We start from the raw sequence: 16904 nt of genomic DNA on the forward strand, positions 1-16904 counted from the left end.
ACCTTGCAAAAGCACGCTCACTGGTGCCTGGAGAAGGCCCTTCGGTCCGTGCGAAATGACATGAACGAAAATAACGGAGCTAGGGGACCTTGGGCCGTGCGTTTGACGGAGTTTTCTTTTCAACCACTCGTGGAGAGTACACAGAAATGGAGTGCAAAGATCAGAAACGAATATATCATAGATACAAATTCTGTTTATTCTTCGCATCCAGGGAGACCCTAGAAATGGACATGGTCAAAGTTCAGGCCATCAGAGTTTTCTGTGCGTCAGAGTTGTCCGTGCTGCAGAAACCGCAAAAACAGGATGACAGAGAAGTTCGAGTACCGGGAATTGTTTGCGCCAGTACTGCAAATTCCGGGAACGTACGAACTTACGGACGAGAATAGATTTATTTGATATAAACTGTTGGTATAAATTTGATACAAACTGATGTCGCGAGTACAGCTGAGCATCTGGAATTCTGAATACGGGACGTGAACCTCAATTTTTTTTAGAACACTGCATCTTCTTATTCGTGTACAGTGAGCATCCTTCCTGATGGAAGCATTTGATGTGTATGTAAGATGCAGAGAGAGAAAGAGTTTGAGAGAAAGAGGGAGCAGTCTTCGGACCTTGCTGTCCTTTGTAGTCAGTAGCGACATCTCTAAAGAGCAATGGTACCTCTGCTGGAGGTCGTAGCTTACATGGTACCTCTCTAAAGCTACAGGTTGTAGCTCACACGGTACCTCTCTAAAGCTACAGGTTGTAGCTCACATGGTACATCTCTAAACCTAGGTTGTAGCTTACATGGTAACTCTCTATTAAGGTAGAGGTTGTAGCTTATTACAGGGTACCTCTCTAAAGCCTACAGGTTATAGATTACATTGTCCCCTCTAAGTGAGATGGTAACTTATATGATCTAATACTCTGAAATCAAAGGTTATAGCTTACATTGTCCTCTCTAATTTTTAAGGTTGGGGTTGTATCTTATTACATCGTACCTCTCTAAAAGCTAGAGGTTATAGCTTACATGGTTCCCCAACCGGCCCGGCGCCGTGCGGCCAGCCAGCCGGTACAGCAGGTGTTCTCTCCCGGGATCGGAAAGGGATGACTCGGCACCCCAACCAGTTCCGGGTCAACAATGGTGCGCCTGCTTCTAACCTCTCTCCTGTATATTCAACAAAAATAAGCATAGGAAATATGCCCGAAGTTCACTTTCGCGCATATATCATTTTACTTAACGCCTGACCTGGCGTACGGTTATTTATAGCAGCTGCTTGTTTGAAGAAGAAACAACTGATTCCTAATCGCGTTGTACATACTTCAAGTAATTTACGCAATGAACGTCAGGGCGGAAAAATACTAGTTGAGAATTGGCAAAGGGTATTTAAAGTATACATCTTAATCCTACATACCACAGACATCCTTTTGGGACTTTAATTGAGGAAAGGAAAGTTAGGAGCATGTGTCAGTTGAGAAAACAATTATCAACCATCTGCGGCTTAACGAAACTTTTGTCCAAACATACTGCATGCAGTACTTTCTTTTTTTCAAGGACGGGAATCTGTTATATTCATGTTTGACCCGTCTCGTCAGAAGTGTTATATTATACGTTCAATTTGAAAATTTATCATGATCTGCAAGGTGTTATAAAACCAACAAACATGTTGCGAATCTCTTCCTAGCCTAGAAATCCAAGTACAAAGCAGTGAGAAATTAAAAAGATGATCTTTCAAGGATCTTTCAACGACACAGACAGATGCTGTGTACAAGAAAGTAAATGGTACCCAGAAAGATGTCTTGAGAGAGGGACACACGTCAAAGTTGTCTTCGATTTTCTGTAAAGACACCGTACATTGTGTTGAGACGCATGACAATTTTTTTCTCTACTGAGTGGACAACAACGCCAGTATTGACGTCCGGTTATCAGTGTTTTCTCTCTGCAGACGAGACCTCGACGTACGTTTTTCCAACCTGTTGATGCTCGTGAGTCGTGGAGTAGAACGTCTAGAGTCTATAAATTTTCAGGGTCCCGACGGAGCACAAGTACCTAGGAGTTGGTGACGCTATAACACAACATGAAAATACGCTATATTCAAGAGAAATAAACATGAGCGTGGAGAAGTGGTGCAGGGGCATTAATTGTGGTCCCGGAGACAGCAGCACGTGCTGGAGCTGGTTAGTTCCACAGTCGTTTCCCGGTCAAGTCGTTTCCCCACTACTGGCAGTGGACGTTTCCCCACTCACCTTCTCTCTCTCCGGGATCACGAAATGTTCTTCACTAAGCGGGATGACACTTTCCATATGTTACAACAACTTACCACCCAAGCTCATTTATTGATTGAAGATAATCTGAAGGCTGATAGCTCATAATTTGACGAATAAACACCAGAAAACTATTTAACTGTGTGAGTTGTTAAGACTTTCCAACATGGCGACGGTGTTAGTACGCATGTGCGTGATTGGATTGTACCATTCTGTCCAAGGGGGCAACTTTTAACTGTCTCCTCTGAGGAGCTGTGAGTTGTTGGACACTTTTCAAGATGGCGACGGTGTCAGTACGCATGTGCGTGATTGGATTATACCATTCTGTCCAAGGGGGCAACTTTTAACTGCCTGTGAGTTGTTGGACACTTTTCAAGATGGCGACGTTGTTAGTACACATATGCGTGGTTTGATTCTACCAATGAGGTTAAAAAAAGAATCCCTTTTAACCTCCTTGATTTTACCATTCTATCCAAGGAGACAACTGTTATGGGAAAGAGGATTTTTTCACAACACTGGCGACACCCATCCAGTGGGCATATGCTTGATTTTTTTTTGTTCAGAAAATATAATAAGATGCAGTTCTGAACTTTACCGAAAAACTATTTGGGGTACGGCTCTTCTTACCCTTGACCACAACTTTTCTAGTGATGTCGTCTGCTGTCCCTTTGTGTAGTTTCATGACTAACTGATAGGTGTCTCTGTTTCCGTCCCAGGATTTCGCCACCCCCCACCACTCCCTCTACAAGATACACCTGCCCGACAAGAGCAGCAGCACGGGGAACAAGAACAAGACTTTAAAACTGCGCCTGGCGGTGTCGCCTCCCAAGAATGGCAAGGCTCCCGAGAAACGGGGTAGAGACGGAGATGGAGCAGAAAGAAGCGAAGGACGAGGACGGGGATAGCGAGTAGTAAGGTTGGTGGTTGAGATCAATTTATGCATTTACGCAGCGGTCAACATTAATGGCAAGGTCAAATATTTATGTACAGTTATAAATTATTTTATGTATATTTTGATATGATATATATGATGAGGGTTTGCTGACGTCATTGGAAGAGGTCAGATAAAGTTTACGGTGAACTTTTGAACCCGACTACTTGGGTAACCTGTTGTCAAGGCAACACTTTTTGAAGGATGATGCCACGCCTAGCGACATTGTTACTTTGACAAAAATTCATTCAACATGACGGTGGGACCGTCGGGATTGCATCATGAAGTGGGGGTGTGGTTAAAGTCAACGTCTGTAGTAGCTGATTGGCCGCATGGCAAGCGTTGGTGACTTGTTCTGAGGATCCGGAGTAGTTGATTGGTTTGCATGGAAAGTAGGTGACGTACTTCACGGGGTCAGGTCTATTGTTCCCAATGCATTCTCAAAAACTACCCAGATACAATTGTTGTTTTTGTATCTATCACAAGGTGGCGCTTTCACCAGCAGGCATCTACGGTCTTTGAGTAAATCGCTCGGTGAGGCCTCTTTACCATAGTGATAGGATATTCATCATATACCAGTTATAAATTCATTAATCCAGTTATGAATACATTAATCCAGCTATGAATACATTATCGTTGAAGTGTATACATTTGCATAAATTATCGTTGAACTTGAACTACATACATTTGTATATTATTAACCTTGACTTTGATCTTGCCCTTATTGTTGACCGCTGTATAAATGTATAAATTGATCTCAACCACCAACCTTACTACTATAGCGCTAGCGGGAATGAGGGAATGTCAGAAGACTGTGAGATGCCTACTCGCAAGAAATCCTGCAGTGCCAATGAGCAGATGAGGAAGCTGAACCTGCATGAGTTTGTACAGAAGTCTAAGTACTACTGGATGGAGTTGATCAACTTCGGGGACATAGAAGTACGCTATTTTTACAGGAAAACTGAAGGATTCGCTGGGCTGGAAGGTAACTTATCAATGATAGAAGGAGTGATCACACGTCTCCGAAACCACCGTGTTATTTAAAAAAAAAAGTCAGACATCTCTAGTCTCCACCAGTAATTGATTAATTATCTATAGATAAGAAGGCACACCTGGAGTTGTTTTGAGAGACCGGGGTGCTAACGTTCGCCTGCAACTGCAATGTTCGCATCGTAGGTCCGCATAGAAATCTCCCAGCAGTTCGTTCGGGGGCACAAACGTTTTGCCCATCTACAGGCAACCAATGGTTAGAGGCGGTCAGTTTAGACTCCCCTTGCCCCCTGAGAATCTGCTTAGAGGCCAGGCCCGTCAATAGACATTTTGAATTCTCCAACATACTTTGAATTTTCGCATATCATCAATTGATCCACACCATGCAAATTCGCTTGCGGAGCCACCATTGGTGGGCAGCAGCCCTGCTACCTACCTTGTCCGCAACAGCCGGATAGGTTCCAAAATTTACATGCGCTCTCTTATAAATAGGTTGTGCACACAATTAACGCCAGTCGTTCTGTTCACCGTTCGAGAACAACATGCCGCCTCAAGGAAGAGGAAAAGCCGCCAATAAGGCCGGAAAGGCCAGGCCCGCTGGAGCCAAGGGCAAGAGGAGGAGGAGGGAGTCCTTCGGTGTCTACATCTACAAGGTCCTCAAGCAGGTACACCCTGACACCGGTGTCTCCAGCAAGGCCATGGGCATCATAAACTCCTTCCTCAACGATATCTTCGAGCGTATCGCTGGCGAGGCTTCCCGCCTGGCTCACTACAACAAGCGCTCCATCATCAGCAGCCGGGAGATTCAGACCGCCGTGCGTCTGCTGCTGCCTGGCGAGCTGGCCAAGCACGCCGTCAGCGAGGGCATCAAGGCCGTCACCAAGTACATCAGCTCCAAGTAAACTGCCTGACCCCCCGAGCAGTATACCCCGGCCCTTTTCAGGACCACCCACATCTTCCAGAAAGTCCCGTATCGTGTCTCGAAAATCTTGCATTTTCAACACTGATCAGTTGTTTATGAAGTGCAGAGGAGAGTCTTGAAGATCATCTCTCTGGGTGGAAGGAGGAATGTTCCCGACCTCCCAACACTTCGAGAAAGACGTGAACTCGCGGTTGTCAAGTTGTTCAAGTGTATGCTCAGCCCTGACCACCCACTACATGATTTGGCACAGGGAGGTGTTTGAGGAAGTCTGGGGGAAAGCACGGACAAACAAACAGACTGTACAACTCGTTCTTCCACTGCACAATTAGACTGTACAATAGCCAAATGCAGACCTAGTTTTCTAGTGTTTCATGTCCCACTCTTCTGTGTAATTGCCTTGTGCGTCTCTTGTACTCATCTAAAGTCCACACAATTCAGGAGTACTACGTACCCCTGCTATGTTGAGTGTTCTTAATAAAAAATTGAAATGAACTATTCCATGTTTTGAAACGAATGAAAGAATTTTACTTGTACGTTCATTCTCAATTAATGACAAAATACATGTGGCGCCGACATATTCATATTACCATCTAGTGCCTCTACAGTGGCTATGTAATTGTATGTATAGGTTTAGGACCTCAGAAACAAGTACAAGGAGGTATATGAGCCTACAATGGGCCAATATATGAGCATTTGAAGATGATTCAGAACCTGAATGCCTTTTCGGTATTTTGGGTGAAAGAAGAATAAAAAGATGCGGGCGAGTGTAAGTGCCAATGTTTAATAAATTCGTGTAGCCTTATATAGATGCACCAATTTTGAAAGAAAAAACTGTAATAGTTGAGCTCATCACGTTGCTAGCACAACGCAACCTTTTACAAAAATGCATACCGTGCAGTGTATGATACAGCTGATTATGAGATGTACATTCTTTAGCTGTATCATCCCAGTATGAGAAAGAGGAGCAGTTGTAATTATGAATAGTCCTTTTTTGAAAAGATTTGGGATGCCCTGAAAAGGACCGGGGTCGTTTACTCTTATTCCATTTGTCTAGCTAGATTTGGTGGCGGTCTTCTTGGGCATCAACTTCGGGGAACTAGAAGTGCTCTGTTTTTTAAAAGAAAACTGATAAACACGATAACAACCGATAATAAGATGGGGGCAGAAATTAAAAAAAAAAACACTACCGCCAAGAAAATATGCAACATTCACGTCCATAATCTTGTGATGACGGTTACAAAAGTAGTTTTATAATGACTTCCTCTTGGTAGGTTCAGCGGTCTACCATGAGCTCCAAGAGCTCTTAAGTATATCCAGATCCCTTTGAGCGACTCGATTGGATGAGGTACTCACTTGTACCACATGGTGGCGCTCTAATGCTGCGTCCGCAACGTGTTTATCATATCCATGACACCAGTAATGGGGTTTTAGCCCGACTGCTTGACCATAGCCATATTTGGAGATATGGAGGACTTACCAGTAAATGGCCAGGGTGTGACTCATGATGAGAGAATTCAACTTGTTCCAATAAATCCTTAAGCTTGACCCGCCCTCACATTTCCATTCATTTTCACTTTGGGTATAATGAGGCCGCCATCGGGGCAGGCACGTATTCCCAAACTCTCTTACTTCTAACCCTTCTGAAATAGAGGGGGGCTCATTTATATTTTGTTATGTTTAATACTAGTTTCTGTTACACTTTGGTACATACTTTCCTGGTGCAACCCCAAGTCATTATAACCCTTCTGTCTTCTGGGAAAGCGTGAGGGGCTTTGAGTCACACGAGTAATGGGCCAACTCCCCATGGGGTTTTAGCCCGACTGCTTGACTATAGCCATATTTGGAGATATGGAGGAGTTAGAAGTAAATGGCCAGGATGTGACTCATGATGACAGAATTCAACTTGTTCCAATAAATCCTTGACACCCCCTTACATTTTCGTTCATTTCCACTATGGCTATTATGAGGCCGCCATCGCGGCGTGGTGGACCAAGGCATCGTCGCTTTAAGAGGAGGATTTCAGCACCGCAGCGGGCTCTCCACCGCATCGACGATGGGTGCGTTATTTGTAAGAGAACTGTTTCAAAACAACGACGTGCCGTCCACCGCACAACCGACCAGTGCACTGTTTGCGACAGAGCAGTTACACCACGACACCACGCCCTGAAGTGCGATAGTTGTAGAAAATGGCAACATCGCACGTGTGGCACCGGTAAGGCTTTAAACTTATTCTCGATAGCATCGGCGACTTGTCATTCATCATGATCATCTACACTCTTGGCTTCGTCTTTTCCCTGCACGTGGGATTTTAGTCCGACTGCATGCATAAGAGTAAGATGGGCCTTTTTCGCCAACTTAATTAAAAAAAAATATCTTTACAGGCATTTCACAAGACGAGTATCGACAAATTTGTCGCGAAGAAAAAGAGCTGGTACGGTGGTTATGTACTCATTGTTTGCCACCTCGTTCGTCAAAACTGCCACACCGAACATCACAGCGGTCGGGAAAAACTGCCGATCGGCCACCACCAGCTGACTTCCAAGCAGAGGAATCAACGTCTATCAACGTGACGAACCCCGATGATCTGTCACCACCACTAACCGACTTCCAGCCAGAGAGACCTTCCAGTGACCTGTCACCACCGCGCCGATCATCACAGCGGTCACGAAGTAATGTCAATACACTAGAACTATCCGACTTCCAGGCAGAGGGACCTTTCAATCTGCCGAACCCGGACGAAGACCAAGAAGAGTCCATCCCGGACATGGATGTAGAGCAGGACTTGCCGCGCGACGATGCCGGTGGATTAACCTACTCTCTTATTGAGGGTGGATCAAAAAGAGGAAGAAAGAAGCTCGTGGATAGCCATGGATTTTCATATACAGTCAAAAGAGCTAGAGAGGATTCCCACACTACTTACTGGGAGTGCGCAAAAAGACCAAAATTCTCGAGATGTTCGGCATCTGTCATTGAACGTAACGGTGAGTTCAAACGCGGAGACAACAGGCACAGCCATCCGCCGGTTATCAACGCAGCGACGAGCCTTAAGATTCAGGCAACCATTCGAGCCAGGGCGACAGTTGATGTCTTCACGGCCGCAAGTTCAATAGTGCAGGACGCCGTAATGGAGACTGTTGACCTGGTAGCGCCGAACCCGGAGCTGGCAACCACCTCAAGCCTAGTGAGTTACTGTTATATGTTTCATTTTCCCGTCTTCATAATTATCTAGTATTTAAACTTGGCACAAAAAAGTTAAGATTCGCATCATTTAGTACACTTGTTGTTTTGTTATGATCTTTGTCCATGAGCTTAACATAATGGATGATTATCTGAGTAGGTCGCGGAGGAAAAGTGCCGAAAATTTTCCTTGAACATGTCGCTGTTGTGCTGTAATGTTTGGCATAGTGTGTTTGACTGACAAGCTTGTATATTTTCCACCCATTTTGTCTCACACGTTTTCTGCATTTTAGCACCATGACTGACTTCATGGTGGGTGGCCGTCTCGCCGACCAAAACCCAAATCCCCCCCCCCCAAAAAAAAACTCCGTCAAACACTTTGTTGGTTCTGAAATTTCGGCACGTTTGTGACGTGCTTACGTTATCTGCGCAATAATAATATGTACTACTATACATTCGATAACATATCTGCCGAATTCAAGCTTGAAACACTTTGTGCCACGTTTATGTACAGTTGTTGTCACTATTTTAACGTCTCGAATGGAAAATTGACCTCTATGTATGGTCAGTCGTGTTTTTGTTTGGCTTGTCGGCTGACTTCCATGGTTCATCTTAGCATGGATCATCAAGCAGCAGTGTTAATGATAAAAATTAAAACGACCCTATTTGTGGTAGAACGTTTCCGCTGAATGGTGTGATGCTCAGCCCCTATGTGGTCGGGAATTCCCGCAAAAAATAATGTGTTCTTTTACGTATGGGGACATTGTGTCTAGGGAGGAAATGAACGCCTCTTGTCGAAAACTCAATAGCATATGAGTGAAAACTCTGCAAGGGTAAATCGGCAATGCATTCCATTTTGGTTGTTATTTCAATGTTATAAGAGTCCTTTCCACCGGGTTTTTTTAACCCATGCCCTGTATGGTTGGCTGCTCTCTTAATTATTTTTTTTTGATACCGTTTAATAGTGACGAGTTCGTGGGGTATAGCTTACGATGGCGGAAAAGCCTCGATATTGCATGCATATTGATTAGAATGTCTCCTGGTCGCGCAGTCGTTACAATGTTTGATTCCTCGTATCAGTGGGAGGATTAAACCCTAACAACGTGTAGTAATTGATTAAGATGGTGGTAACTAACGTAATGGCTTCCTGTGCTTTCAGATACGCATGGTCAACAGGAAGAGACAGGGCCTACGACCTAAAGACCCAACCACATTGGACTTCGCGATTGAGGATCAGCACCTACCGCCAGGATTTCTAGTGGGAGACATCAGAGTCCGAGAACGCCGTCATCTGATCTTCGCCAGTCAGCACCAACTACAGCTTTTATCAACGGCGAAGACGTGGTACATGGACGGTACATTCCACGTCGTCAAGCCCCCCTTCAAGCAGTTATTCAGCATCCATGCCTTTGTCAGGGAAGGCGAAGTCCACAAACAAGTCCCCATGGCGTTCGTCCTGATGTCTGGGAAACGAAAAAAAGACTACAAGAAGGTACGTTATCAGACAAGTCGTAAGCATACAATCTAAGAATTTTGTGAAGGAGAATTCATCCAATCTCATTACCCAATAACTTGCGCTAACTTAACTGCGATATATATTGTGCCATTCTCACCCCATATTACAATCCATGCTGTGTAAGTACTTTAGGCATGATAAACAGATGCTCTAATTTCTTCTTTTTTTGTACCAGGTTTTGAAGAAGGTAAAAAGTCTCCTACCACAGACTCCACACGTGAAGACGTTCGTGATGGATTACGAGGCTGCATTGTGGCTGGCGCTAGACGAAGTCTTCCCCGGAAAGTCGAGAAAGGGCTGCGCCTTTCATTGGTCCCAGGCCGTCTTCAGGAAACTCCAAAACCTCGGTATGTACATGTAACTATAATTCACTAGAACTAAATGATCAATGTTAAGTTACTGTCATAAAACAGATTTGCGCACACTCAAACTCAACTTGCTTTTTTTGCTTGAACTGAACGTGTAAACATGACTATATTTAGTTGTTTTATTGTTGCTATTGTTTTTTTTTACTGAGCAGATAGGCAGTGCTATAGCCCATGTTTGACCACTGTTTAAACCTTCTTTACTTCAGGACTTCAACCAGCGTACCAGCAGCGGGAAGGCGCTTACAAGTACATGAGGAATCTGATGGCCTTGCAGTTTCTACCACCGGAGCACATTCCACAGACATTGAACACATTGCGGCAGCTGACCGACAACAGTCTCCTCACCAAACTAGGCGACTACATCAATTCGACATGGATCGAGAACAGCGTTTGGAAAGTGGACGAATGGAGCGTGTTCATGCGGCCGGTTAGAACAAACAACGACGTCGAAGGCTGGCATCAAAGACTGAAGCATCAGTCGCACCTTGGCAAAGTACCATTTTACATGCTGGTCAACCTACTAAAGAAGGAAGCAGACTTCGTGACACTGCAAGTTCGCGCGGTTTCTGATCATAGGTTAGGACGGTATCAACGAAGAACATACAGGCTGATACAGGCCAAACTTTTCCGCCTCTGGGATGAATATGCTTCAGGCAAGCGAACGACTACGAGCCTATTGCGATCCTGTGCCAGACTCTATGCACCGAATCCTGAGTAGAATATGATGTCAGCCAACCTATTAAGTGTTTGTTCATACATTACTTGGGGGGAGGGGGGGTGGTTACAGCGTCTTCCTTTCCAGACAATGGCTGTACACTGTTTTCTACTTTTGTTTAGCGATTGGTGGTTCCTGTGCATGTGATTTTAAAAGAACTTTGTTTTTTTTTTGTGGTCTGCTTGCTTTGTCATGTTCTGGGGGGAGGGGGGATGGTTACAACGTCTTCCTTTACAGACAATGGTTCTAGAATGTTTTCTACTTTTATTTAGCGATTGGTGGTTCCTGTGATTTTAAAAGAACTATGTTTTTTTTGTGGTCTGCTTGCTTTGTCATGTTCTGGGGGGGAGAGGGTTATAACTTATTTTCTTAGAGGAAGTGGTCATGAAAATTACCACGTTTAGAACGATTGGCGGTTTCCGTTCTTCTGTGTTGTATCTTGATTAAAATTTGTCTTGAAAGCAATTCATGGTTTATGTATCTATCTTCTATGAATCATCTTTCATATATACATCTATGGTACGATAATGTAGGAGCAATAATGCACATAATATCTCGCCACAATTAATACGTTATTGGCTCGTGTTGAAGATCGAATGCGCACTTATTACTTAATTAAACGAAATACATAGGTTATTGACCATAGCAGATTGTTTAAAGAACAAATTTCTGTACCACATTTTCCTATCTGGTGAGTATAACCGGTGAATAGTGATGAGTAGTAGTAATTATGTTGGACAGGATATAGCGCAAATCCACCTGTGGATTGTGTTAAACGTGGCGCGGTGGGTCTGGTTGTGTGTAGAAGTCACGCGGAGGTCACGTTGGCATACCAAACTCTGCAAGAGGGCGTATTAGGCTGCTTATAAAGAGTTTCGCATATATTGCTGTGTTAGTTTTCGGTATGGAGGTGTTAAAAAGCCAAACCGAAGACATAGTTCGTCATATGCTCCACCACAGAGCTCCCAACGTCTTTCCTACAAACCGGCGCTGGGAAAATAGAGCCATATACCGTAAGGTTGTGCAAGTGTCAAACAATGTGACGGAGAGGAAAGAGTGGGCTGATCTCGTCTGCTGTTTTGCCTCTACAGCAACAACGACAAACGGATCTTCTAGACTAAGGGATCTGGTAGAAACCGTGCTCTGCGAGGATGGATTGAACTGGGGGCGCATCATCACCGCGATGGTTTTTGCTTTGGATGTACATATTAAGTTACACGAGTCACAAATGATGCAAGGAAACGCGATATGCTCGGAGTTAGCTGACTCGATATGCGGCACAGCAGGGAAGTGGCTGTTACGACGCGGAGGGTGGAATGGGATGATTGACCCTGTGGAACCGTCGATATTCGTGACTGTTGTGAACCTTATCTGTCGTATGTGGACTGCGCCTGTTTGCGTTATTGTATCGAGATAATTTCCAAGTGACTAAGCAGAAAAACAGGCACGTCATATTGGTAAAGTTTAGGGACAAACAGAAAATAGTAGTGATGGGTTCTTACATTCGCTCTTAGCTTGTGCAGCAACTTTATTCCGCACATCAAGTGACACCCAATCGCTTTTTTCCGTTTGGTGATTTGGGTGATTCTCACGTTCGGTGTTTGTTCAGGGTTTCGGCATCGGTTATAAGACATGAGAATACATTTAACCTATAATGGCATAGGTTCACACCACCCTATGACGCCAAGATACATCCATATCCATATATGGCGTGAGGCTGTGAATGATTGGTTAGAGAAGGCTGTGAATGGTTGGTTACGACACTAATCTCCAAGCAAATTCGCTGGGGCAAGGGGACTTTGTACTGGCCTGCATCCAACGTTGGTCCCACGAAAGCCCTTTCCTTTCCATATGGCATGACGAGTTTAACCATCTTGTTTATGTCGGCATGCCCGGAGGTAGGTTAGCCTCGAGACAGTCTTGGCATTTTTACACTCTTGTTGAAGCCAAGGCGTTTTCTGGAAGTCATACGCAACCATGTAAAATATTCAGCATCGACAAAACTACCAAGGGGAACAAATTTTTTACCGTGACTACTGTGGACAAATTACCTTTCCTTGACTATTGCACCGACCGACACCGATATGAGATTCTCGAGCCCGACATACCCACTCGCCTCTACATGGACATCGATTGGCCAATGAGTAACGGGTCCGTGCCCCTTGGTGAAATCATCGAAGGTCTGTGGGGGTATCTAGGATCCGAAGTCGAAGACAGCATTGCAAAAGCAGCATCGGTGGTAAATATACGAGAGTGTTACGTCTTTGAAAGCAAGAAAGTAAACGCGACCAAGTATAGCTACCATCTGACATTCCCCCATATCATACTCCCCTGTGTCAAGACCATGGGAGGATTCGCTATGATGAAGGAATTTGTGCTGGGATTCGTGGAGTTCCTGCGGGAAAAGCGAGGGATAGATGTGTCCATCTGGAAGCCCATAAGAGGGAGCCAGATAGAAAGGCGTAAGTCTCTCATTGACACACTAGTCTACTCACGGGACCAGAATTTTCGTATGTGTGGACAGTCAAAGAAAGACAGTCGTAACCCGTTTGTACACATATGTCCGTCGGACATTTCTTCTGCTAGTAAAGAGGGTTGTATGAATTGGACGGATTTTTACAACCAGTTACCTGGCTTTCAAGTGACACTGTCTGAGGAGCTCTATCGTACTATCGTACCAGCCACCATTCCCTTGTTCGAAACAAAATGTGGCAAACATGCACGAAGGCCACGAGGTAGAAGAGACGACGTGGAGAAGGGTATGTACGCTCATCTATGGCCTGGTCGGGTGGATACCAAACAAATTGAAGTGTTGCGGTCGGGAGATTTATGTGAATTGATTGACGGTGACGTGTTACGAGACCACTTTACGACTCTCTTTCTCCCGGCGCTTACATCACTGGTAACTTCTGGAGACATACCCCATGACAAGATAGTGGCCTGGTGCAATTCTAGTAGTCGATCAAAAGTCGCCAGTTGGATACGCGATGTAGAAACATATGTAGAACGGCACGGTTGTCCTGACCCCTATCCTTGCGCCAAAATAATTTCGATTATAGAGCATGTTTATGATATCACTATTGTGGATCGTCGCCAACTCGAATCGTGGCGAGAGGACGTGGCCGATCTTGGCGACCCTTGGCTTCTACCCAGACCGGACATGTTTACAATGGTAAAAGGGGATGAGGGGTTACGTCAGAAGCTGCATATGATCACTAAGGCCGACAGCAAGTTCTACGGCATGGCCAATTCTCGGCGCCGGCTCTTTCGCATTACGGGTAACATGGGTTCAGGTAAAACCAAAGGACTCATTTACTACCTTACCGACTTACTTCTTAACATCAGACACCGACCTGAAGCCTCTTTACAACATTCTGAGTATATTCCCCAGCACAAAACCCACCTTTCCCATCTCCACACCATCACCATCGTATGCCCGCGCATTGTAATGGTTGATCAATATGTGGCTAGACTACGTAATAGACTTCACTACTTGACCCAAATACACCCTTCACTGAAGAGGCGAGTAAACCGGATTTCCGTACGCGCCTACCATTCCAACAATACGTCTTGTTATGACGAATGGCGGGAACACGATCGAAAGCGAGTCATAGCCCGTGACACAATGTTGAAACTTAAACACGAGGCTCTTGTTTCCCGCCAAGACATTCCCTACGCATATCCCCACATCCTGATAGAAGAAGGGGCCAAAGACCCCCACGTCATCAATCATCCTGTGGTAAACGTAGTTTGTGTCAATTCGCTTTACCACCTGGCAGGTCCTCCACCGGACTTATTAGTCATAGACGAAATTGTCATGATCATAGGAAACATGTTTATCAATAATAAACCTGTGCCTGATAAGCCAATCGTCACCAATCTGACCACTCTCCTCCACTCGAGTCGAATGACATTTCTCCTGGAAGCACGCATGACAAGGGAGGTCGTGGAGGCTTTCACCAAATTATGGCAGGGACTGCCCGAAATCACTAGCCAAACGATTGACGACTGGTCTACGGAGCTACCACGCATAACGGGGATGGATGTTTCCAGACTTAACCAATGGATCCGTCGCATTCGCGAGACTAATGTGCGGAAACAGCACAACACACAGCAATCTAACAATAGTGACGACAGATCTGCCGGCAGTGTTAACATCATATTAGAACGGCCAGTTTACTCATCGCATACGTGCTCAGTTTGGATTGAACAAATTCCTACCAACATATGCGTGGTATCGGTACACCCTCCCATCATTAATCACGTCGTGATGTATCCTTCACGCGATCAGATCGTTACGCATCTCATCTCTAATGCTATGGCAGGCAACAAGGTTTTGGTGTTAACTTCAACACAAAGCCAAGCCCACGCCATAGGATCGGCCTTTGTTGGGTTCGCAACCGCTAAAGGAAGAATTCCCATCCCGCCCGTCCAAGTTGCTACCAAGGACCAAACCAGGGATGTGGGCTATCCTGGTATCTTGGAAGTCATCAAGAGGCTACCTAAATATAATCTAACCATCATGACTAATGTGGTGGGGGCAGGTCCTTCCTTTGAAAACAGTAAGATCGACGATGTATACCTTCTTTACCAGCCCGGGAAGATATGTCCACCTTTACATGATATGATACAGTTGAGTGGACGAGCACGTAGTGTTACGAGGAGGACGCTCCATGTCTGTACTATTGGAGGGCCCATGTATCGGTTTGGCACCGATGATGGATTAGTTAGAAGTGACTGTGGTTCTACTAGCAATGTGGATCCTATCACTCTTTTTGCCAATGCGCATAGAAAGTTGTATGGCCAGGAGGAGCCGCGACCGCTTCTCCGTGCCTACAAAGATTTGTTAAAAGAAGTAGGTAGAGCGTATGCAAAATATCACGAGGGAAGCTATCAACCCCCCAGCTTCTCTCTTACCACTGTCGCACATGAAGACGTCAATGTTTGTTCTCGTATTGAAATCACCCAGCGGCGGACTTTAGCCTCTCGGTTCAGGGACGAGGAGTTTATGGGGCATAACTCACACTTAGTGGCAGCGTTAGAGAAACAACCCGCGAAGGGGCGTTTGAATTTTGACAACACAATTGATAAAATAGTGGCCGTTACGCCGAAGAATGAGCAAGAGGGGGCTTGTGGTGAAGTCAAGAAGAAGAGAACAAGGTATCAGGGAATCACTCTCGTTCCAATGATAGTGCCGGATGAAGGTGAAGTGCGATATATCCTCACAGCCGGCTATCGAAATACACGCAAACGACTTAAACGAACCGATACCTAGAGGAGATGACGACCCCACCATATCCTTATGCCAATAAAAGATATTTCCTTACATGGTTTGTTTGATGTCTTCATAGATGGGGATTGGTTCAAATATAGCGACTAAGGCAACAGCAAGTAAATTTTATAGATGAGATCCTCTGCAGACACCATATCTAATGCGATAGGGCGGAAAAACAAGGCGGGTAAAAACAAAATTCCCGCATTTTAAAATTTTTGAGATCATAAACTTTGTCAATCAAAAATTGAGGCAATAAAGCATGAAGTATATTTTCATGTACTCAACAGTATTACTGGCTTGTAGATTTGTATAGATCTGAATTAATTTGAACAATTGTAGAAAAGAGCTTGTCATACCACCATGGACAGCTACTATACGGAGTATTCATATGGGATTGGACACCTTGGTCTGTGAACACTTGCCATAAACGCGAGCATATTTATTTTTATTTTTATTTATTTATTTCATCACAAGACGGTTGGGTAGCCCCATTAAGCTTATATTAGCTGTTTTCCAAGGGGGCCAAGCAAAATTACACAAGGCATTCTTACATACAGTAAGACAGCATACGGTAAACATAAAAGTCCGATGCGTCAAATTGTTTTTTGCAGAAAATATCTGTAGAAAACATCTTACAAAAAATACAAAACAAACAGGAACTTTTACTTCCTTCTGTTGGAAAGTAAAGCACATGAGTCATTATACAATAACGCAAATCAATGTAAAAAATTTACTGTGAACAAAATGCTACTTTACAGTTTTTATT

General features: G+C 44.5%; 3 protein-coding genes across 3 annotated transcripts; all 3 read left to right on the forward strand.

The window, feature by feature from the left end:
* The first annotated feature begins 4707 nt into the window (after positions 1-4707).
* On the forward strand, positions 4708-5306 carry LOC109473544 (histone H2B-like). The gene has a single exon (XM_019773432.1). The coding sequence runs from the start codon at positions 4708-4710 to the stop codon at positions 5065-5067; it is 360 nt and encodes a 119-aa protein (XP_019628991.1). The 3' UTR covers positions 5068-5306.
* Positions 5307-7851: 2545 nt separating this feature from the next.
* LOC109473277 lies at positions 7852-11272 on the forward strand. The gene is made up of 4 exons (XM_019773152.1): positions 7852-8268; positions 9424-9756; positions 9956-10127; positions 10355-11272. The coding sequence occupies exons 1-4, from the start codon at positions 7852-7854 to the stop codon at positions 10864-10866; spliced, it is 1434 nt and encodes a 477-aa protein (XP_019628711.1). The 3' UTR covers positions 10867-11272.
* Positions 11273-12751: 1479 nt separating this feature from the next.
* Positions 12752-16138, forward strand: LOC109473278. Its single transcript, XM_019773153.1, has one exon. It carries the CDS (start codon positions 12752-12754, stop codon positions 16136-16138), a length of 3387 nt encoding a protein of 1128 aa, XP_019628712.1.
* The last annotated feature ends 766 nt before the right edge of the window (positions 16139-16904 follow it).

Source organism: Branchiostoma belcheri, unplaced genomic scaffold (assembly GCF_001625305.1).
Source record: "Branchiostoma belcheri isolate BF01 breed outbred unplaced genomic scaffold, Haploidv18h27 scaffold3, whole genome shotgun sequence".
Lineage (NCBI taxonomy): Eukaryota > Metazoa > Chordata > Leptocardii > Amphioxiformes > Branchiostomatidae > Branchiostoma > Branchiostoma belcheri.

Bases quoted from the DNA above. Each gene is read 5' to 3' on its own strand.
- LOC109473277 (XM_019773152.1), top strand. From the start codon at position 7,852: ATGGATGTAGAGCAGGACTTGCCGCGCGACGATGCCGGTGGATTAACC. The intron at 9,757-9,955 runs GTACGTTATCAG...TTTTTGTACCAG, and splicing joins GAAAAAAAGACTACAAGAAG to GTTTTGAAGAAGGTAAAAAG. The intron at 10,128-10,354 runs GTATGTACATGT...TCTTTACTTCAG, and splicing joins CAGGAAACTCCAAAACCTCG to GACTTCAACCAGCGTACCAG.
- LOC109473278 (XM_019773153.1), top strand. From the start codon at position 12,752: ATGCCCGGAGGTAGGTTAGCCTCGAGACAGTCTTGGCATTTTTACACT.
- LOC109473544 (XM_019773432.1), top strand. From the start codon at position 4,708: ATGCCGCCTCAAGGAAGAGGAAAAGCCGCCAATAAGGCCGGAAAGGCC.